General features: G+C 41.7%; 1 protein-coding gene across 4 annotated transcripts in view; it reads right to left on the bottom strand.

Moving 5' to 3' along the window:
• SEC24D (SEC24 homolog D, COPII coat complex component) overlaps positions 1 to 24717 on the bottom strand; it is a 123885-nt gene that overhangs the window by 25458 nt on the left and 73710 nt on the right. For all 4 annotated transcript variants that reach the window (XM_058666913.1, XM_058666914.1, XM_058666915.1 and 1 more), the window contains exons 11-13: positions 16758 to 16882; positions 8373 to 8564; positions 6885 to 6978 (exon numbers count right to left, since the gene is read on the bottom strand). In XM_058666913.1, coding sequence (XP_058522896.1) covers positions 6885 to 6978; positions 8373 to 8564; positions 16758 to 16882 — 411 coding nt within the window. The remainder of the gene's footprint in view (positions 1 to 6884; positions 6979 to 8372; positions 8565 to 16757; positions 16883 to 24717) is intronic.

The raw sequence follows: 24717 nt of genomic DNA, 5'->3' as shown, positions 1-24717 counted from the left end.
GCTCTACTTCCTACTTCCAGTTTCCTGCTAAAGTGCCCCCAGGAGCTAGTGGAGATGGCTCAAGTACTTGTGTCCTTGCCACCTGATTTGAGTGCCTGGATTCCAGGTTTGGGCCAGCCCAGACATTGCAGGTATCTGGGGGAAGGGAACAAGCGTGTAGGAATTTTCTCTCTTTGTCTCCCAAATAAATAAACGTAAGAACTTGAGGTTAGCCCTGTCCTAATGTGACTGAGTGCCATTCTGATATGCTTTTTGGAGTGGATCACAGAGATGATCACAGCTGACATGGGGCCCATCTCATCTTCTGGATGTGTCCAGGAAATTGTGAATGGTGACCTGATTGTTCCATGAGCCTTCCATTGAAGTTATTTACAGAAGTTACATTAGAAAGGGACAGACATCACGGTACAGTGGGCAATGCTGCAGCTTGGGACACCCGCATACCATACCAGAATACTGGTTCTAGTCCTGGCTGCTCCACCTCCAATACAGCTCCTGTTAATGCACCTGGGATAGGTAGATGATGGCCCAAGTGCTTGATCTACTGTCCCAACATGGGAGACACGGATGGTGTTCTCAGCTCCTGGCACCAGTCCTCAGGTTAGTCCTGCTGCAAGTATCAGGAGAGTAAACCAGCAGAGGGGAGCTCGCTCTGTGTCAGTAAATAGATACAACTTAAATTCTATTTTGGATTCTCATGATTATACTTTTAAATTTCTATTGCTTTTGATTACAAAACCACTTGTTTAAAACTTTCAGTAGCAGAAAAAGTACAAAGCTAAAAAAAAATTTCACCTTCTCAACTTTTCCTTCCTGGCCTGCCCAATACCCCTACATATGGGTAGTACCATGGGAGCACTATAATTTCATTCCTAATAAGAACATTTAGTGATCATTTTCACTGGCCAGATTTAGAATTCTAGACATTTTATGAGCTTAATAATATAACAAAAGTTATTTAACTTATGTAAGTTTCAGTTATCTGATGTGACTTAAGAGAAATGGTAACTAGGGGCCCGGCGGCCGTGGCCTAGCGGCTAATGTCCTCGCCTTGAAAGCCCCGGGATCCCATATGGGCGCCGGTTCTAATCCCGGCAGCTCCACTTCCCATCCAGCTCCCTGCTTGTGGCCTGGGAAAGCAGGAGAGGACGGCCCAATGCATTGGGACCCTGCACCCGCGTGGGAGACCTGGAAGAGGTTCCTGGTTCCCGGCATCGGATCGGCGTGCACCGGCCCGTTGCGGCTCACTTGGGGAGTGAATCATCGGACGGAAGATCTTCCTCTCTGTCTCTCCTCCTCTGTGTATATCTGGCTGTAATAAAACGAATAAATCTTTAAAAAAAAAAAAAAAAAAAAAAGAGAAATGGTAACTACATAAAATCCTTTGGGAAAATCCAGTGACCCCCCAACGTATGGGTGTTAATCATAACTAAACATACTTCATTTTATTGTTTAATATATTTATATATGTACATGTATATATATTTATGTGTGTGTGTATAACAGAATTGTTACTTTGGTTAGAAAGCAAGTTGAGAAACATTGGCCTCAATGTTCAAAATTCAGCTGCAACACCCTTTTCTTTTTGAGATGTTGATTAACATCTTTGAAAAAAGCCAGTTGTTTGTATCTCTGTTCTCACGTTATATTATAGACAAGACTATTCTAGAAAAAAATTCAGATCCCATAATTTTGACTTTCCTTAACTTCCATGTGGTCTACTGCATTCCATAAATGGTTGTTGAAAGAGTACTGCTCTCATGCAACACCTTGAAATCAAGTTTAGGGCAGAATTAAGGCTAATGTATAAGTAAATTCTCTCCCAAATAGTGACATATTTTAAGCATAAACACTTATGACTGTTTCCCTCCAACTTTTTTGGCAAGTTTTTACCCTAAATTTCATTTATCTAGTTTTATGTCCAACAGTTTTATGGAAGCTATACAAAGTAGTATTCTTTGGCAAGTTAAAAGATATTGCTATAATCTTACATATCATTGAGTTATGAGGGTCAACTTCTGAAAGAAATTCAGAGTTTGAAATACTACTTGTGGGGCCAGCACTTGGGCACAGTGGGTTAAGCCACAGTGAACAAAGCTGGCGTTCAGTATGGGCGTTCTGTTCATGTCCCGGCTGTTTCACTTCTGATCCAGCTCCTTGCGAATGTGCCTGGGAAAATTAGTGAAATCATGGCATCAATACTTGGGTCCCTGTCCATGTGGGAGACTGGCAGGAAGCTCCTGGCTCCTAGCTTCACCCTGGCGCAGTACTGCTCCTTGCGACCATCTAGGGAGTGAACCAGAGGATGGAAGATCTCTCTGTCTCCTCGCTCTCTGTAATTTTCTCAAATAAATAAATCGTTCTTAAAAAACAAAACAAAATAAAACGACGTGTCTGGGGTGAAGAATGTACAAATACAGGATGCTAGGGACATGGGAATATTTTCATCAGAAAACAGTGTACTGAAGACATTAGCTGATTATTTCAAGGACTTTCAAGAAAGTATGCAGAGGAACTTTTCAAACAGACTTGTTTACCTTTGTGACAAACTAGCACATGTTTCTTGTTAGTTTGTGTTTGTTTTGAGAAGTTTATTACTACTGATTACATATGGATTTCACTTGGCATCTGTTGGGTAAGGCTATAACTCAGAGAGGCAGTCCAGTTCTAAAATGTCCTCATTGAGATGCACAGTAAGGAAGGCTTCACTTTGATAGGCTGTTTCGCTCCCTGTCCATACGGTATGGGACTTCCATCTTTGGCTTCCTGTGAATATCGGAGTTACTGGCCTGACCAGCCACAGTCCTGGCTTTTCTAGTTACTCTCTGCTCTCTCTTGCCCCTTCACACTTCCTAAAATAAAAACAGTATACATCTTCTAGAACAGTTCCAGCTCTTCTCCCATCCTCTAAGCAATTTAGAAACAGAAATAGGGGTATTTACCCTGCCTTAGACAAAACACAGGCACTGGATACATTTTGTTGATTGAAGCAGCCAAGTCTGTGGCTTCTTCAATAGTTTCAAACTACCTTGTAAATTCTCAAACAGGTTAGTGCTCAGTCTAATAATAACTCCAGGCAAGAATTTAGTGTCCTCCTGTATCAGCTACAGATTTAAGTCTGAGAGATGAGATATTTAAGACAGTAAGAGATAACATGACTCCAAGAAGTAGCTCAAGACACACCTCAATACTTATACACAGACACACTTTCATCCTATGTGGAAAATTTGTTTCTTCAGCCCCCACTGGTAAACAGGCCATAAAACAAAAGCATCAGCTACAGGCAAGCTATAATCACACTACAGCAGTTGCTACTCTCATGCTATGAATATAAATCATCCAGAATTTTCTTGACATGCCAGGACACATTTCTTAAATTAACTTGTTAATCATATTAACAACTGATTTACAAAAAGGCTTTGAGGAATCAATATGATTAAAAAACACATATACAAGAGAAGCACTAGGGCAAAAGTACAGAGTTAGCGATCAGTAATGAGATCAGGGAAAGGGGACAGATATAAATAAATATGCTTAAAGTATCTGCAATCCTTTGTGGTAGCTCAGGTTAAAGGAAACATGAACCAGAACTGCTTATAGTTACTGACTTTACAAAATACTTCCATTGTTAAGAAACTGAATAACTCCAAGAATGTTTTCCCAGATCACAACAGAAACTTTTTTCATCATTTTTTCCTTTATATTCATTTACTTTTAATGAATTTTAGAGAAAGGGAGACAGAGAATCTTCTATTTGCTGGTTCATTCCCAACGGCGGCGCCAGGCCAAAGTCAGGAGTCAGGAGCTCCTTCCAAGCTCCCACATGGGTGGCAGGGACCCAAATACTTAGGCCATTTACTGCTGCTTTTTCCCAGGCGATCAGCGAGAAATGAGATTGGAAGTAAAGCAGCTGGAACATGAATCACACCCACAGAGGATTCCAGCATTGTCAGTAGCGGCTTTACCTGCTGTACCACAATCTATTCATGTTTTTTTTCTTTTACTGACCATTAGCTTATAGGGTGTGGGGCCAGTGCTATGGTGTAACAGGTTAAGCCTTTGCCTGCAGTGGCAGCATCCTAAATGGGCGCTGATTCAAGTACTGGCTGCTCCACTTTCAATCTACCTTCCTGCTAATGTGCCTGAGAGAGGTGGAGTCCTTGGATCCCCATACTCCTGTGGGAGACCGGGAGCAAGTTTCAGGCTCCTGGCCTCAGACTAGCTCAGCTTTGTAGCCATGCAAGGAGTGAACCAGGGAATGGAAGATCTCAATCTCACTCCGTATCTTCCTTCTCTGTCTGTAAATCTGCCTTTCAAATGAAAATACATAAATCTCCCCCCCCCCCAAAAAATCCACCATAAATACTAAAAACCAAAAAAAAAAAAAAAAAAAAAAAAAAGCACGTCGGCACAAAAGCTGCATATGGAGTTCTTCAGGTCAGGGCTATAAGTTTTCCATTGAATTGCAGTAAGAATATTCTCTGAGACAGTGGAACAAGTAACAAAATTCCCAAACACGGACTGTCATCAGAATAACCCAGGGTCTTTCATGATTAGAATCTCTGTGTGCACACAGGAAACGTGCACTTGTGTAGATCGTCCTCCCCTGGCCTCACGCCTGTGTGCAGTCAGTCAGGAACCACTACTGTGTCTCTCTGCAGCACTGGGGCCTGAGTTGAGCCCTGCAGGAAGACTGGGTGTTGGCAGGGAGGGGTGGACAATCCGGATGCGCATGACAATGACGCCACTCATGTGATGCACCAGGTAGAGAGGCAGTGCTTTTCAGAAAGACGGTTCTTCACTGGTTTTAAAGAGAGTTCAATGTACTTCGAAGAATACCACTACTCATTAACTTCAAGGATAACATTTTCTGGGTTCTTACATTTAGATCTTAGGTTCTTCTCATTTTGAAAGCTGAAGGCAAAAACGCACCAGAGTTCAACAGGAAATTTCGAACCCAACAAAAGACAACATTGTGAATGATAGGAAGCTGCACTGACAGAAACAAACTGGATTCTGGGAGACTGAGGGCTGAAACGTGCAACAATCCCACGGAACATCATGGTTATTAAGAATAGTACTTTTTCAGGAGTGCATCGCAGTCTTGTGTGCATTATACAGTCTTGTGTCACAGCTGCCAAGGACCCTCTAGGTCGCCTGTGGGCTGTAACGCTCTAAGAGAACAGTGCTCCTCTTTGGACACCACAGAGGGTGGAGCTGGGAGTCTATACGCAAGTGCACTGGATGCCAGGCCCACACACTTTTCCACCATATTAGGTTGCCTTCATTGAGGAAAAAGGTAGTGTATAAATATCCGCTCTCAAGCATATTGCCCCTGTCCCCCCAGTTCTAACTTCTCAGAGGACAAAGACTTGCAGCATCATGTATGACTTGTCATATAAGTGGAAACTTGTTCATGGGTCTTTGGGTACCCAAATATTTAGGACAAGAGAACAATTATTTAGAATTGAAATACGAGATCGCTAGCTTTTTACAATGTGGAATGAAAGAGGAATTCTCAAGTCTTTCAGTAGTTCCAATAATGATCACTTTTGTTTCCACTGGGTGAGTCCTAACATCTTCAAACTGCTTGATAACATTTACCCCGGATTTCACATTGTTTATATGCATCTTAAAGGTTTTTGAGGGCTGTACCAGTCAAAGGTTGCCTAAGTGAACACTCTGCGGATCACAAAAACCTAGGCAGAAACCACTGTTCTAGAACTGCATTATGAAGTTCGACAAGTTTATGAGGCAGGTACTTCATAAACTCATTTCTGTACTATTATTTTGGCTGTTTGTTATCACTGTTATTACTAGCAGCCATTTATTTATTTCAAAGGCAGAGAGATAGAGAAGAAAATCTTCTAGCTACTAGTTTACTCCCCAAAATGCCTACACCAGCTGTGGCTGGGTCAGCCTGAAGCCAGGAGCCTCAAACTCAATTCAGGCTTTCCAGGTGGGTGGCAGGGAACCAGACTGCTTGAGCCATTGGCTGTCGCCTCTCAGGATGTTGAAAATGGGAGGGAAGCCAGCACTTGAGCCTGGGGATTCTGATAGGAGATGGTGACAACCCAGGGAGCATCTTCATTGCTGCACTAAATGTCCACCCCAGCTGCTTAGTTGGAAAGCTAACTTAAATTTGACATAGTAATATTTAATCATTAGTTTCAGGAACTAGCTATCTGGGACAAACAAGCTTGGCTCTTGTGCTAAGGTACTAATCAGTCAGAGTAGGTACTTTTTAATCACTCTGCCTTCTTGAATTTGTTGTCTTTATTACTATGAAAATCACCGGAGCCATTTGGGATCAGCTTGCCAGTGACAGCCATGGCCAACCTTACATCTCTGCTTGGCAATCAGCTCGGCCCCGAGCAGCATTTACATCTCTGTCAGGCGGTGTCACAAGGCCTTGCCCTTGCATGTTTGAAAACCCCAAGGAAAGGCAGAATTATATGGGAATTTTCTCCTCTTATCTAGTAGTTCACATATTACTGAACCAATTTTAAAATAGATCATATGAAGTTCATACAGAAGCCAAAGGGAGGAGCCAAACTGGAAATCCTGACCAAATCCGCCACTAAGCTTTAACAGTGATGGAATTTAAACACTGGGAGGAAGCAGGACTTTCCACTATTTCCTCCTGAGAACTGCGGTGAAATTTGGGACAGTCTTGAGCAGCCTACGCATTTTAATCAACATCGTATTTTCTTTTATAAATAAAACTTTTTTGGTCTTGTTTGTATGGTCTCTGTTTCACTATCAATTAGATTAGAAGTGACTTCTTTTAATCAACATTATATTTTCTTTTATAAATAAAACTTCTTGCTCTTGTTTGTGTGGTCTCTTGTACTATCAATTAGATTAGAAGTGACTTTTCTCACCTTGAGGGCCTCCATGCCAGCCTGGATGATTGGAGCAAAAACAGTCTCATTTTCATTGGAATCTGCAAACATCTCTGGAATCTGGTCCAATAAACTGTAAGAGATGAATGAGCAAAAGGTTTCTAAGTATTTAGCACATTTGCAATAAAATTCAAGAAATAAGGGGCTGGTGGTGTGTTGTTGTAGGATAAGCCTCTCTTTGGTGCTGGCACCCCATATGGGTCCCAGTTCATGTCCTGGCTGCTTCACTTCTTTTTTTTTTTTTTAGATTTTATTTTTATTACAAAGTCAGATATACTGAGAGGAGGAGAGATAGAGAGGAAGTGGAGCTGCCGGGATTAGAACCAGCAGCCATATGGGATCAAGGCGAGGACCTTAGCCACTAGGCCACGCTGCCGAGCCCAGGATGCTTTACTTCTGATTCAGCTCCCTGTTTAGTCTGGTAAAGCTGCGGAGGATGGCCCATGTGGGAGACAGGATGAGGCTCTTGGCTTAGCATTGGTCCAACTATGGCCTCTGTGGTCATTTGGGAAGTGGACCAGCAGATGAGAGATCTCTCTGACTCTCCTTATCTCTGTAATTCTGCTTACCAAATAAAAATAAAATCTTAGAAACAAGTCACTGGCCATTTCAAGCCTAAACACACTTGGTATTTATTTAAGCCTTGGGCCCGGCGGCGTGGCCTAGCGGCTAAAGTCCTCGCCTTGAAAGCCCCGGGATCCCATATGGGCGCCGGTTCTAATCCCGGCAGCTCCACTTTCCATCCAGCTCCCTGCTTGTGGCCTGGGAAAGCAGTCGAGGACGGCCCAAAGCTTTGGGACACTGCACCTGCGTGGGAGACCCGGAAGAGGTTCCTGGTTCCCGGCATCGGATCGGCGCGTACCGGCCCGTTGCGGCTCACTTGGGGAGTGAAACATCGGACGGAAGATCTTCCTGTCTGTCTCTCCTCCTCTCTGTATATCCGGCTTTCCAATAATAATAAAAAAAATCTTAAAAAAAAAAAAAAAGCCTTAACAGTATGAGTGAATTTCTAAGGCTATTTCTCATGACATAATATCCTGGCATTAGTCTAGCACCAAAATCCTTGATATGGACGGAACACTTGTTTACAAAATCATAGTTCTTTTTAGATATGTTTCTATTTATCACATTACTGATTTCTTAGGTTGTAAAATCTTAGACTGATGATTGACCCTGTAGTTATTATTTCTATCAGCCAAGAATATGCTCATTGACATGCAGGAGATACCTCCACGGTGCTACTTTGCCAAAAAACAAGAAGGACTGATGAAGGGTATTAAAACACTTTTCCTTGGACACCAGAAAGAGAGACCTGACACAAGTGACAGTTTTATCATGCATATCTTAAAGAGTCTCCTGCTAACAAGAGAAACAGAACAGAAAAAAACGTGCTACTGAGACACAACATGATCTAATTAAAAACAGATCGCTGATTTGTATTTAAATTTTAGAACATTTGCTACTTACTTGTGAATCACAGCTTGGGATTCTTGATAATTGACAAGGAACCCATCCAACAAAGGCACAAAGACTTCTCCAACATCAGTCACCACCATCATCTGGGGCTGAGCCAAATTGCTCTTCACATTGAAGAAATGGAGGACTTTGTTATATGTGATAAAACCAACACGGATTGCAGATGTCTCTTCTTGCTCCTCTCTAGAAGGAGAAAAACAAGTGTTTGAGTTCCTTTTATAAATTTAGAATGAGAGAGAGGTTTATATCTCAAACTCAGTAGAGCAATCTTCTACAAGTTATACAGAAGATGTGTTTAACATTTTAGTTCTATTAGAGATATAAATAATTCCGAGTCATAGCAGGGGAATTTTAGTTTTTTTTTTCTTGTTTGAAGATCAAACTGATATTATGAAAACATTTGCTTGTCTTTTAAAAAATATATATTTTCAATCCCCACCAAGTTACAAGGCTCCCTCCACCCCCTTGGAAATGAACTATGCCTATTACATTCTTCATAAACACAGCTCTCTCTCTTAAGCCAACAGAAGAACACATGGGACCTCTGGAGCCAGAGGAGCGAAAGGCTCATTCACATCAGCAACACGACAGTGCTTTTTATCCAGAAAGGTCTGGCTCCACCAACAAGCCTTTTCTTAGGCTTCAGAGTGGATCCCTGCAGAGAAGCAGGCTACATTTAGAGACCTATATACCAGATACCATACAGTATAAATTCATAAGATAAATTACATTTAAAAGATATAAAAGTTGACAATGTTATTTCTGGGCCCGGCGGCATGGCCTAGCGGCTAAAGTCCTCGCCTTGAACGCCCTGGGATCCCATATGGGCACCGGTTCTAATCCCAGCAGCTCCACTTCCCATCCAGCTCCCTGCTTGTGGCCTGGGAAAGCAGTCGAGGATGGCCCAAAGCTTTGGGACCCTGCACCCATGTGGGAGACCTGGAAGAGGTTCCTGGTACCCGACTTCGGATTAGTGCAGCACTGGCCATTGCGGCTCACTTGGGGAGTGAACCATCGGACGGAAGATCTTCCTCTCTGTCTCTCCTCCTCTCTGTATATCTGACTTTCCAATGAAAATAAATAAATCTTTAAAAAAAAAGTTGACAATGTTATTTCTTAGTAGATGATCACCTGCAATGGTTATGGTAAAGGAAGAAACAAACAAAAAAAGCTCCAAAAACACTAATAAAAATTGCCATTTTAAAAGGAATTCCAAAATGGGAATTGGTGTTCCAGGAAGGACAAAACAATGGATGAATATTCTCATTCCAGTCTACAGTAAATGTGTTCAGAATTCAATGCTCTAAACGTGTTTATTGAGTGCACTGTTCTCACTTCCTGTCTTGCTCTCTCCTTACCTCCCTTCTTCTTTCCCTAAAACAGTTAAGATGCTACCAATGGCTCTTGTTAATTTTCAGTGTCGGATATTACATGGTGCTCAATAGCTGAGTGGAAGCATAAAATTTATTTTCTGTTTTCTTTGGGTCTTATGGGTTAAACCTAATTTTGCTTAGGAGACAACTTTTTGGAACAAGGGTCCTGTTTATTCAATTTCTAAATATTCCACTTAGCATAGTTGGAGGGGGCAAGAGAAAGGAAAATGGAAGCATCTAGTTGGCAGTATCTCAGGCTCACATATCTGAATCCCATACAGAGAGACAACCCAATTTCTTTGATGTCTCAGCAGAGCATAGACTGACATAGCACCGACTTCAAACTACTGCATTTCTTTTCTACTTTTTTTAGCTTACTCAGAATTAACCGTGCTATCCCCGTTAGTTTGTAACTGTGCCTTGATAAATGGATGAGAAGATTAAATAGGTTTAGCTGGGTGTGGTGCTGTGGCCTAGTGGCTAAGGTCCTTGCTTTGCATGCACCAGGATCACATATGGGCACCAGTTCTAATTCCAGCTGACCCACTTCCCATCCAGCTCCCTAGTCGTGGCCTGGGAAGGTAGTTGAGGACAGCCCAAAGCCTTGGGCCCCTGACCCCTGTGGGAGACCCAGAAGAAATTTCTGCCTCCTGGCTTCGGATTGGCTCATTTCCAGTGTGAATCATTGGACAGAAGATCTTCCTCTCTGTATATTTGACTTTCCAATAGAAATAAAATAAGCCTTAAAGAAAAATAGGTTTTCCTAATCCCTCCCACACACATTTGGAGACTTGGGAAGCTTTTAGAAATAGGAATCCTACCCTCTGGAACTGCACACATACAGAGCCACTGCGCATGCTCCTGGCCCCGGGCTGTGGAACCTCATGTAGCTCACTCCCGCCGCATGGCACCCATGCTGTCCTCGTCCTTGTCCTTCCTGATCACCAGCATAGGGTGCCTTCTGGTTCACATTTCATGAGTCCCGGACTTTAAACAAACATTATGGGGCCCAGGGCTTACGTTCTGAAAATGAGACGGTTTCCTATGTTATGGGGGAAAGGAGTTTCAAAGAAAATGATTCTATTGAGAGAGGAAAAACTGGATTTGGGATGACAAGTCACAGTCTAAATGTATAAGCCAATGCTGTACATCTCTCCCAAATTCCAGTTTAGTCCTGCCACTGTGACAGCTGAAGAAGTACAGACAATACAGAAGAGGCAAACACTTCCCAAATCAAGTCTTTTTTTTTTTTTTATCCATTTTATTGTATTGTTGTTGACAATCTTTACATAGTTAATTACAATTAAAGGAAAAAGAAGGAAAAGAAAAAAGAAAGAAAAAAAAAGGTTCAGGGGGATAGGGAGGTGGGCAATGCTATTATGTCCATATTGTTTCCATCATGTATCTGAGGTAAAGGGGGATATTGAGGGAGAAGCCCCACCTGGTTTCCCGCCCACCCCAACTCCCGGATGTGGGGCATGCTCTGAGATATGTGCTCAAGTGGAGTTAATAGTTCTCCAGTTATGAGTCACTGCCAGTTTCGCTCGATGAGGTGGTCCACTGATTGATATGGTCCATCATGAAGTCTCCATTTGTCCCATATTTCGCTGCCAACATGTAGCTGAGATGAATGATTGTCCTATTCTGTCTTCTGTCTTTTCTTGGTTAGAATTCTGAGTCCAGCAGTTCAAGTGGGGAGATCTCCAAAGATACTTTGAGGTATTCCCAGATTAGTTTCTTGTGTGTTCTAGCAAGCACAGGGCCCGGCACAGTCCATCACCCTGATCAGCTGGTGGTTGCAATTGCTGGGTTGGTTCTGTTTTCAGTCCCGAGTTGCACTGGAACCAATGGGTGTTGCAGTCCAGTCTGGTTCGGCCCTTACATCAACCAGTGGGAGCTGCAGCCTAGTTGGGGCGACCCACAATAACCCCCACCAGACCGCCCCCTATCCTGGTTTGCCAGTATGTGTAGCAGAAGACCAATCTGTCCCCCATCCCATTTGGCTCTGGTACTTGTCAATGGGTATTAAAGCTTAGTTTTATCTAACCAACTCAACCATCCAGCCCTCACAGATATTGTTGAGTACCTCTCTATCTAGCCATCCCAGCCCCCGTCCTAGTTTTCATGCCCTCCCACGGGAATAGTGACCCAAGAAGGGGGAACCCACTTTTTCCCTCCCAGGTCTCTCTGTCCCGGTTTATGCACTCTTTAGGTGGTCCTGTGATTTGACTCGACAGAATTAGTCCCCAGTGCCAGCTTCTGCCAGCTGAAGCTGTGGCCCTGATCTAGTCCACATGCAGCGCACAGGTGTTGTAGCCTTGCTTAGTCGTGTCTGTCTCTATCCCAGCCCACGCTCTCCAGTGGGAGTGGCTGTCCAGCGAGGGGGCCAGCCCCTTAACCCTCCGCCAGCTTCGCCCCTCCCTTCCTGGATCTCACGTGTGCTGGATGGGTGCTGCATTCATATCCAGTACAAGCAACCACGCCCTGGCGTTCCATAATGTGTACTGGTTTTGTCGCAACCGAACCCGGCCCATTCCACACTCTGTTCTGGTGATCGGATTTGCCAGAGGATGACATGAACTGATTCAGCCTGGTCTGCTCCTGACCCATGCTGAATGCATGCCAGTGGGAAACTTTCCATGGCCTATTCTGGGCTGTTTCCAATCATGCTTCTCGCGCTTACCTGCAGGGACTGTGTCCTGCCAGAGGAGTTGCCCAGGCTCCTCCATCAGAACCCCTCCCAATGCCAGATTTTGCGCTTGCCAGGGGGTTCTTGAGCCAACCCTACTCAGTTCACCTCCTGTCCTAGCAGGAACAGTGGCTTTTCCTGGCTGGCTTTCACCCCATTCTGACTCTTGTTGTTGGATGTTTCAGCCCAGCCATGGCTCGTCCATACCCACATACAGCTCACACATGGCTCAGAAGGGGATTGAGACCCAGCCTAGTCAGTCCCACATCTACCCTGTTTCTCCATAACACCAGATGGTGCTGGGATCTGAACCGGCCTGGTGCATCCAATCCCAGCCCACACTAGTGCCTCGGGTGACTGCAACTGTTTTCTAGATAGAACGCAGCCCCCATTCCAGCACATACACCCCTTGGTGGGAACCTCATCCCAGCTGTGGGAATTTGAGAAATTACTGGGCAGCACACTCCTGATTAAGTTCTTACTTTCTGTTAAATATTTTATTACATAAATTTAAAAAATGTTTAGCAATTCACGAAGAATATCAAACTTCTTAATAATTACTTTGGAGTCTACTCCAAAAAGACACAATATCTAAAAGAAAAGACTATAAAGAAGAATCTGGGGTGCTATCTTCACAGGATTCATAGAATTCCCTTAAAATCTACATTACGACGTTTTAAAAGCATCTGATCAGGGACCAGTGCTGTGGTGCAGTGTGTAAAGCTGCTAACTGGTATGCTGGCATCCCATATGGGTACCATTCAAGTCTTCTTCCAATCTAGCTCCCTGCTAAGGAGCCTGGGAAAGTAGTGGAAGATGGTCCAAGTCCTTGGACCCCTGAAGGGAGGGACTTGGAAGAAGCTCTAGCTGCTGGGGTCAGTTTGGCTCTGTTCCAGCTATTGAGGGCATTCGGGGAGTGAACCAACTGATGCAGGACCTCTCTTAGTCTCTCTGCAACTTTGCCTTTCAAGTAAAATAAATAAATCTTATTTTGAAAAAAGCATCTAATCAGAACATTTCATATTTTGGCAAGAAATATGAAAATCCATGGCAATATGTATTTTTTAAATACTTGAGAAAAAAAAGAACTATCCTAAAATTGTCCTTAACAGTGTAACTAAGTTATTAAATCACACTCAGAAAAAAATTCACAGCCTCCTCTTCCCATTGTTTCTGTAACAGTTTTGTGAGATCTTACAAAGGAAAAGGCTAACATGCTTTTCAGTTTTACTTCCCAATGATCACTTTTTTCTGCACTTGGTCGTCATTTTAATGGAATGACTCTAATATAACGACAATTAACAATTTGTTCATTCACAACAATTTATGTACAACAAAATAAATCAGAAAATTCCAGAGTCAAGTAGTTTAAACACCTTTAACTACAGCAATACTGAAAGTAAAAAACCCAAAAGTCAAAACAATCTAAGAGTTTGAAATGAACAACAGGTGAAACGTCAAATTTTTGATTCCTGTTCTAGAGAAGTCAGAAAAGTTTGGCAATCTTACAAGGCTGAGGATTTAAATTCAGTTACATAGTAAAGAACAGGGCCTTCCCTTTATAAAAGATTAGCTGGGAGATGAACCTACCCCAAGACATTCATCAAGACTTGAGCCTGTGCTATACAAAAGCTATTTGGCTATTACCTGCTTTGGTACAAAAAAGTAAATCAAAGTGAAGGCAATCTTACCATAAAAAATAAAGTTACAGAGATGCAATGCTTAAACCAACTCCTGAGAAGAGAAAAAGTTCCAAACTCATTCCTAAAATGAGGGAGCTGCTTGAATAAAGACTTAAAAAAAAAAAAAAACACTTAAATAGTGCAAAGAATAACCAGCAGTATCCTTGTATTTTTCTTGCCAAAGTCATACATATCTGCTTAATCAGGGTAGAAGGAAAAAGCTGTGATTCCCTAACTTACACAGGAGTGCTTGAAAAAGTTTGCAACAAAGAACATCATAACTTACAAGTAATTCCATATGTCCGTGATTTTTCTGAGTCACTCTTTCAACAAGGGGTTAAACTCCATATCCCCACTGTACTGAAACAGAACTACAGTTGGTGAAGCACCATCCTGGAAAACAGGCTATTCTAACTTGAACTGATTTGATGGACAGCAAATTAATCAAGCTTAACATTCAGATTTGAAATGAAAGTAACCGGGGAAAGACTTTCAGGATAAAATACAGCGCAGTTAGCATGAAGTTCCAACCTCCAGTTTCCCTAAGCGTCGGCAGGCACAGGATGCCCTTCTTATGCCACCATCTTCAAACTGGTCCTAGTTCATTCTTCATGTGGGAATTCAGTTTGAAATCACCTCAGTGGTTTTTCTTTTTTTCTTTTTGGACTGGGTTTTTAATTATTATTATGTTATTTTTATGCTACAGTTCCACAGGCTCTGGGATTTCCCCTCTCCCAGCATCTCCTCCCTTCCCTGCCCCAACACACCAACTTGCCCTCTGTTATCACAATGCCTAGTCCTTCATGAACATTCTTCCGTCCATCATTCCACCATTTAAGTGTATACTGACGTTGTAGGGATGAATGACAGCAGAGTTCAGCGTCCCATAGTCAAGATATATTTAACAGTTTCATTGGGAGCCAATTACTGATTTGTAAGTAGAGATGCATACTGTACTGTGTCCTCACATCTGGATATGACTGTCTACACAGTTGCTACACATCTCTTCAAATGCAAAGCAATAAAACAAAGTTGACAACGGGATGAAAAATGGAAAACTTAGAACAATATGAAGTTAAATAACATGCTACAGAATGATCTATGTGTTGTTAAAGAAATGAAAAAGAAAATAAATAAAAAACCTTCTCAAAGCAACTGTAGGAGGACATTGTGACCGTAGAAGGTCAGTGAGCACAGGATTACAGTTGGTTGGACCTTATTGGATATCATTTGCATAAGAACAGTTGAGTGGACAGTATGTATATGAGATCACCTGGTGGAATATACAAGACAAAAGAGTTCCAAACAAAAGCATTGATGGTTTTGTTGATGTGCTCAATACTTCCTCCCTAATCCTGTATGAACCTCAGTGTATAAAGTCTGATGCTACTAATAAACTACGGCTTTTGACCATCAGTCAGGGTCCACGCGTGTTATTATCGGCTCCGTGCACCAAGTCCATCGCTGCGGGACAGCGACAAGCAACCAATGTTACTGCATGACCTATAAATGTCCATTTCAATACTGTTTTTGCTACACCTCATGGACATTGATATTTTTACTGTCATTTCTTGAAAGTTTTTTTTTTCCTTTTTTTCTACATAGATCACCTCAGTGTTTTTCAAACATCCCCTCTGCTTTTCCAAACCACCCTCTACAGTATTATGACTCTGGCTTAACAGATACAAACAAAATGATTCCCGGGAGGTCCAGACTCTTCTGAGCCTCACAAGTGACCAAGGCACCAGCCTCATTTTGCAAAGGGGACAGAGGAGCAGGCGCCTAAAGCAGCGTGGAGCGCTAAGGGCTGCAGCCAAGCCCTCCAGCACCCCAGAGTCCTCAGACACAATGGCTACTCAGGGAAACGGGGAGCAGGGGGAGGACGTGGGGTGGGGAACAATGATTTCCTAGTCCATATTTTCTCCCCAGGCATTCCTTGCAGGCATTCTCTGTTTCCCAACTCCTCACTAGCTGCTAGCTCCCTCAATGACTCGTTTGTACACTAAGGATTTAAAAATAGCCATATGCTGTCAATGTTTCAAGAGAAAAGAGAGGATGAAAGTAAAAGGATACTGTGAGTTATGCAATGCTATTCTTCAGAGCTCTCCAAGTTTCTTTTCAAGCCCAAATATCTTTTCCTCTTACGTTTTAAAACAAATCTTGCCATTTTTAAAGCCTCTAGAATTCATTTTGCTGTACATGTGTACAGCTTTATGTTTCTGGTAAGAGTGCCATCATTTTAATTTATTCCTATGTGCAAAAGTAATATGTTTCTGAAAAGTAATAGTTTCTGAAAAGCAGTCTGAGACCTTGATTAGCATCTAGGTCATGTTCACAGCACAACTTGTAGAGTTCATGGTCACCCTTCCCCTTGCGTACTTTCTTTACAGCAGCAGGAGATACTCATGCCATCCATACATTTTCAATGTTACTGTTTTTAACCATATTAAGTTTTTTTTTAATTGAGTTGTTTCTTTGAGCAAAAGAGCACAGATTTTTTTAAAGGATTCAATGATGCAGTTGATTTCTAACTAATCACCCTTCAGAGATCCTCCAATCAGAATTTCTTTGCTGACCAATAAATTAACTCAGCAATATTATAGAAACTATAAAAAAGCAGTAATTTCCTTACTTCGGAAGCTGTTCTAGCACAGTCTTCAGTTCTTCACATATGAGCTTGACAAGTCCATTCTTTATGTTGCTATATGAAACATCAATCATGAAGATAAAGGCTGGTGGGTTGGGAGGCTTGTTCTTCTATAGGAAAGCAAACACATCATATGAATAGATATGAGTACAGAATAAATACATTTCATAAATTAAATGCTCACTAGAAACTTTTGAAGGTCACCAGGTATTTTAGAATATTTAGGCTATAACAACAGTGGAATCAATTTCATTTTTAGAATCTTCTCTGATGCTGTAAAAAAAGACAGCAGAAGCTGTTCCTTTTCCACAGTCTGACTTGCATTAGGCAGTCCTAAGGTAGCTAGCAGGGAAGACTCACTGTTGCAGAGCTCTGAAGGCTTCACCAAAGAGGATGGGTACAGCATAGCCAAGGTTGTCTGTAATATTCTGCCTTATGGGTCAGACTGTGTTTAGAATCCTGGCAAACTATGCTAAAGAAAACAGTGCATTCAGTATTTAGTATTTGTTTTTGAAATGGTGATAAAACTACACTGATTTGGATATCACTATAACAAAGTCTCTTATCAGCTCTTTGAAAGGAATTAAATTGTATACTAAAATAAAACTGTATGTTTTCAAAGTACTGTCCTATGTTATTAAATGCTGTCAAATTTATTATATATTTACAGTAAAAATGGAATGTTAGGCCCTTTTTGTATGTGTTTAAAACAATCACCATAACATAAAGCAGCTGCTATGAAAAACTGTTGATCCTCTCACTGGCTGCTGTTCAAACAGTTCTTAAGAAGTGATCCTTCAGTTGGGACTTAGAAAGCATTTAGAAAAGAAAGTCACAGGCAAACAACTTTAGTAACTTACATGAAAGAATAAAGACTTAGGCTCAACTGAATTTTGAACTTTATAATAAATCATAAAAAGTCTATAATAAAATGAGTGTTTAATTATTATAGATGATGATCATGTCTTTATCTACCACAAGGTCAGATACAGTATCTGCTAGCAAAAGTCCTTTATTTCAGTCTAAGAGATAACAGTTAAGACTGGAGCTGACACCTAGCACAGTGGTAAAACTGTTTGGAGGCCTGTTTTCTTTACTGGAGTACCTGGGTTCACATCCAGTTCTACTTCTGATCCAACTTCCTGCTAATGAACCTCTGGGGGGAGACAGCTCAAGTACTTGGATTTCAGACTGAGTTTCAGGTTTCTGGTGTCAGCCGGGTCTAGCCCTGGCTATTGTAGGCATCTGGGAGTGTATCTTTCTCTCTGCCTTTCAAGTAGTTCTAATTTTTTTTAAAAAGATGTATTTCTTTTTTTAAATTGGAAAGTCAGATATACAGAGAGGAAGATCTTCCATCTTGGTTCACTCCCCAAGTGGTCGCAATGGCCGGAACTGAGCCAATCTGAAGGTAGGAGCCAGGAGCTTCTTCCAGGTCTTCCACACAGGTACAGAGTCCCAAGGCTCTGGGCTGTCCTCGATTGCTTTCTCAGGCCACAGGCAGGGAGCTGGATGGGAAGTGGATCAGCCGGGATTACAACCAGTGCCCACATGGGATCCTGGCGTGTGCCACTAAGCTACCATGCTGGGCCCCATGCTGATTTATACTAGAAAATAACGATTTCTATTGATTAAACCAAAACCTTGTGAAAAACCCATTCTCCTTAGGTTAAGCATTACTACTTATCAACTGGATATTTCTTCCCTCCTGCATTCTTATTTACTTTTAATAATAACTGTACATATTTGGGGTAGTAGAGAATGATATTTCAATACATGTCCACACAATATGTACTTATCATATCAGGATAGTCAGTGTTTCCATCTCATTGAGCTTTATGTTTAGAAACTTCAAGCTATTCTCTTATTTTTGTTAAATACTTATTTATTTTGAAAGTCAAAGTTATAGAGAAAAGGAAACAGAGAGAGGGAAGGAGAGAGATTATTCAGTGTTGAACTTGGCTGAAACTAGGAGCCAGGAGCTTCAGCCAGGTGTCTCACATGGGCATAGGGACCCAAACGCACTTGGGGCATCCTCCACTATTTTCCTCAGGTCATTCACAGGACTCTGGAACAGAAGCAGGGCACCTGGGACATGAACCAGCACCCAAACGGATGCTGGCATACAGGCAGAGGTTTCATTGTTATGTCACATCACATTCTCTTCTAATTTCTCTTCATCAATAGCTCCATACGAGTTCAAAGTCTTGAAAGTGGAAAACTAAATCTGTTTTCTTTCAATCACTAAATTCCATTGATTTTTCCTTCAAAATGATTCTTTCATTGTTGTATCCCATCGCTTTTTTTAATCATGTTCATCTTGTGCCCAGATAACTATAATGGCTTTATCATTGGCTTCCTTAACCTTATTTACTCCCCATTCAATCCAAGGTGTTTTGTCCAGTCAAGTTTAACACATACACACTCCATGTCTTCTCTCTGCTGCTTTAGGCACGACACACCATTTTTGCTCTCTTGGCTGTTAGAGCACTACAGTGTCATTTCCTCCACACCTCGTTTGGACTCCTACTTCTGTTTTCCATTGTTTCATTTTTCCCCAAAGGACTCCTTTCTCCCCTCATATCACATGCTACAGCTACATGACAGAATCAGACATGACACCTGCTTTCTCAGCTTTAATAGCCCCCATCATAGGTGACTCTTCAAATTTTCTCCTATTATGGTCATTTTTCCAAGCTCCAGACCAGCATTCACAGTAAATAAGGCACTCTGCTGCTTATAAATGCCCTACAAAATCTTGGACTCCAAATTTATGACACCATGTTCCCTCTCTGCTGGTGTTTCCTATAAGAATATAGGGAAAACACAATCACTCTTTTGGGAACTTTCTCTTTCACCATCCCATCCAGATAAAGCCCCTTGGGGACCTTCTTATTTCGGTACCCAAAGTTAGAAATTCATTTTATCATTTTTAAAAAAGAATTATTTATTTTTATTGCAAAGTCAGATATATATAGAGAGGAAGAGAGACAGAAATATCTTCTATCCAATGATTTACTCCCCAAGTGACCGCAATGGCTGGTGCCGCGCCAATCCAAAGCCAGGAGTCTGCAACCTCCTCCAGGTCTCCCACACGGGTACAGGAACCCAAGGCTTTGGGCCGTCCTCGACTGCCCTCCCAGGCCACAAGCAGGTAGCTGGATGGGAAGCATGGCTGCCAGGATTAGAACCAGCGCCCATATGGGATCGCGGGGCGTTCAAGGCAAGGACTTTAGCTACTAGGCCACTGCGCCAGGCCCCTCACTTATTAAGAAAAGTCTTTTAATTGTATTTCAATTTCAAGCCAGAACAGAAAGTGTGTTATCTTAACCACCCACGGGGTCCAGTACACAGGTAGTCAGCACATTCATGCTGCTGTGCAATCAGCACCATTGTGCAGCTCTAGGACTCTACAACCTGTAGAACTACAACTCTGCTCTCATTGAACAACCTTTCATTCCCTCCCATTTCCAACATGGCATCTACCATCCTCCTTTCTGTTTCTCTTAATTTGATAGTGCTTGGTACCTCAGACATGCAGGACCACATGGTATTCATCCTTTGTGGCTGCCTCATTTCATGTATGGCATCCCTCATCATTCATCTACGCTGAAGCTCATGTCAGAGCTTCATGACTCCTTCAGGCTGAATATTATTCTATCATCTGTAGATGCGCACTTTCCATTGGATCTGGCCTCATCTTTGATCTCTCCTGGTTTTTATACACCTGGTTTTATATGCATATATATTTGTTAGATGAACATTATGAAGGGCCTTGAATTGCCAGGCCATGGAAAAACTTGGGTCAATTGAATAAGCCATGAGTATATTGCTTCCATCATTTCATCTAACCATCCACACATTCATTCATTCACACACTCACTCAACAGTCATTGAGCACTCTTTTTAAGCCTGTGGTCTCTGCTGGGCTCTGAAACGTCAGTAAAGATTTTGTTCTCACAGAAGGTAGTATTGTGATTTTTATTATGACTCAGTTTATTTGACAGCAGTCTAGATAATGAGATGAGAGAGTTAAAGCAAGGAAGTATTCTAAGTTAATATAGTAGTCCTGGTAAAGGAAAATGATGGTAGCATGGCAGTCACTTAAAAACCTCTAATTGTTGGATTATTGTAGGGTCCAACAATTCCACCCAGGTATTGAAAGTGCACTCTTTTAGAAGATATTTACACATTCAGATTCACAGTAGTAGTCACAGTAGTCAAAACATGGAAGGAAAAAGGTGCTCCCATCCCCTGGTTCACCCCCAAATGTCCCTAATGGCTCAATGGCCAAAGCTGGGAGCCGGGAACGTAATTCGTGTTTCCCATGTGGTGCGGATTTTGTGCAGGTACTCTAATCGCTGGAGCCACCACTGACGCCTCCAAGGGTCAACAGGGAGCAGGAAGCTAGGGAGAGCAGCTGGAGCTAAAAATTTACCCAGTTACTCTGATATGGAATGTAGGTATCTTCACCAGCATCTGACCTCCCAGGCTAGCTGCCCACCTCTCCACCAACCTTCGTGAGACTCTTCATATACTCTTTGACTATCTCACTCTTACACTAGGTTGACATCACTCATTGACCTTTAGCTCCAGAAGAAATCAGAGAGTATTATCAGTATTTCTGGGAAACTGTTTCTGTTCATTGTTGTTTCCCCTTCCAAATTCCACCAATAAATTTCCTATGTGTGTCACTCAAGTGCCACTTCTTCAAAGCCTTTTCCATCTTGTTTTCTTGTGGCATTCTAATCAGTCTACTTTCACAGCATTATCTGAGTTTATTTCATAATAGATGCATATGATTCTTACCAAGTCCACACAGGGTAAGTACCTCGCAAGTAGGCTTATCTTGCCAATTCTGGTAGCCATCAAAGCACAGTCAACTGCCTTGAACATGTCAGGCACCCAACAAATGTCAAAGGGAGTTAAAATTAAGACACTGCATTTTTATCCAAAAACAAGAGGCTGCAAAATGTTGATCCAACATTTCACATTTAAGGAATATACTTTATATGATACATTATCAATTACGTGACAAAAATTAGGGTCTTTTTTTCCTTAAGGGATCTACACAGTGATTTTGTAAATACTCACCTAAATATTCACACTATGGTGAAAGGAAATAGAAGTTTTGGTGCCATATACATGTCACTTTTTGTCTGGTCAGAGGCCACTTCGTAAGTGTACTAAGCCTTGGAATCCTCACAGAGTGCTGGCACTGACTACATGGGCCCACTGGAAGAACTCAATGTTGCAACATCCAGACACCCAGAAAGCAGTTAGCACAGATCCTGACACATGATAAATGCTCAGTATATGTTTATTATCTAAAATTGGCACCAAGACAAGTTAAACAGAATAGGGAAAAATTTGATTTTGTGATTTTTCCTTCTGGTGTGTGTAGTGTCAAAAAATACAAATACAAATTGAGTAAGTTCTTTTTTCATCCTCCGCATCCCTAAGCCAACTGATTATCATACTTTATTTATACTTTAAATTATAACTTACCATAGTTAACTTTGAAGATGTTTATAGCATACTTATTCTGAACCCTACTTGGAACAATAAAAGGGAGATAAAACTTAACAAAAACCTTCAAAATGCACAATTTTGTTTGGTTGCTTGCCCGCTGGGTGAGATTTCCCATCAATTAGACTTGTGAAGTATTTCCAGAAAACAGAGTTTGAAGAGATGAAAACTTTTGTTCCCAGAAATAGATTTGACTTCTGGCCTAAGTTTTCACTAAATATAGCATAAAATCTAGATGTTATAGCTCTTTTGGCAAAGAATTGAAAGCTTAAGGGCATTGTTAGATTTATGCTATGACTAAAAATATCAGTGCAAAAATTTTTCGTCAATAGTTGCAATGATTTCATATATTTTGGTAGGAAAGCAAATGTTTATGCTTTGCCTAATGATTTTCATTCAATGAATAGGAGGAAGAGAAAACTAACCTACTCAAACATAATTGTACTTTCAAGCACATTTTTCCCCTCAAATACAGCATTTGCATCAATAAGATCTTATTAAAATATAAGCAAATGTTATAATAGAGCATAATTTCTGTTAACAACTGGTTAAATCAAAACTAGAGAATGAATCATATAAAACTAAAATAAAGGATGTAAGTTCTATTAATTGGAAAAATTTTTCTTAGTCCAGGCAACTGAAAAGAAACTTGTGGTTAGGAAAAAATGTTCTTTGATATCTCTGCACAAATTGGACCCTTGCAAACATCTAAGAAGAAAGTTCAAGGCAGCTTTCTGGGCATTGGATATTCCCAGAGGTTCATTTTTAGAGGCAGAAATACAGAAGTACGTGATAGCGTTCCTTCAATTCTATTCCAGAAGCTTCAGATGTAAGCTGAAAGCTGAATTCACACTTAAGAACACAGACTCTGAAGTCATGGAGCAGCTCAAAGATCTGCAAGTAATCATGACGTTGCTGTCACTATGACACAGAAGGGAAACAGTGCTGAAACCACTCATTCTGCATACATCGATCGATGGCTACCCAGTCAGTGCCTGACACTGTGGTAAGTGTCATCAAAACGGACCTCAAGAATATCAGACTCTGTAAACAGGGCAGAATTCCATGTGTGTGTATGGACGCGGCCAGTGTTGCAGCACAGGGCAGTAAGCTATTGTTTTGGATACTGGAATCCTATATCAGAGTGTAGGTTTGAGTCTTGATGCTCTACTTCAAACCCAGCTTCCTGCTAATATGCCTGGGAAGGTAGCAAAAGTTGACCTAAGTAGTTGGATTTCCATCACACATGGGAAACCACGATAGAATTGCCAGCTCCAAGCTTGGGCGTGGCCCAGACCCGGCTGTTGCAGCCATCTGGGGAGTGAACTAGTGCATAGGAGATCTCTAGCTCTCCCTCTCCTCTATTTGGTCCCTCTGTGTTTCAAAGGAAGAAATAAATAAATATTAAAATTAATAAATTCTACAGACACATTGTTAAAACAGGAATACAGGCCAAATTCCATGAGAAAACAGAAGTTGTAATAGGGAACTACTATGATGAAGACAGAGAAAGTTGTGCCTAACCAAACAATAAAATTTCAGCTAGGCATTTTTGGGTAAAGTAGGAGTTTGCAGGTTGATGTGGGCATAAGTATAGCAAAATGGAAAGAGTTTGGTTAAAATAATATCTTCTATATAGGTATGGAGTTGGCACAGGGCTGATGAGTTTAGAGTGTATGATGTACACAGCTGAAGGTTCACAGCTAAGATAAGGGGCTGAAGGGGCCCGGCGGCGTGGACTAGCGGCTGAAGTCCTCGCCTTGAACCTGCTGGGATCCCATGTGGACGCTGGTTCTAACCCCGGCTGATCCACTTCCCATCCAACTCCCTGCTTGTGGCCTGGGAAAGCAGTCAAGGACGGCCCAAAGCTTTGGGACCCTGCATCCATGTGGGAGACCTGGAAGAGGTTCCTGGTTCCCGGCTCTGGATCGGCGCAGCACCAGCTGTTGCCGTCACTTGGGGAGTGAATCATCGGACGGAAGATCTTCCTCTCTGTCTCTCCCCTCCTCTTTGTATATCCGACTTTGTAATAAAAAATAAATAAATCTTTAAAAAAAAAGATAAGGGGCTGAAGATTACAAGGAATTTGACTTACTCTTTTAGAAAATAAGAGGTTTATAGGAGGAAATTTAAAAGAGTCATGTGGTCACATCTAGGGCTTAGAAATCAGAAGCCAGGATGCTAGGCCATCCTGGTAACAACAGGAATGCAGAAAGAAGGCATCAAAACACACCTAATTTCTACTGATCATTCTGGTTAAGTTTCTGCCTTGGCATGAAAGTTTTTCTGACACTGTTGACAACCAGAAGAGAACAAAGGTGTCGTATGGAACTTCAGCAGCTTGAGGAATCCAGTACATTTTATGCGACAGAGATAATAATTATTTCCTTCCAACACCATGTTTTATTTTTTCAAAAGG

The sequence above is a fragment of the Ochotona princeps genome, chromosome 7 (genome assembly GCF_030435755.1).
Source record: "Ochotona princeps isolate mOchPri1 chromosome 7, mOchPri1.hap1, whole genome shotgun sequence".
In the NCBI taxonomy this organism is placed as follows: domain Eukaryota; kingdom Metazoa; phylum Chordata; class Mammalia; order Lagomorpha; family Ochotonidae; genus Ochotona; species Ochotona princeps.
Note: the sequence above shows the minus strand (reverse complement) of the source record. Positions and strands in the feature narration are given on the sequence as shown.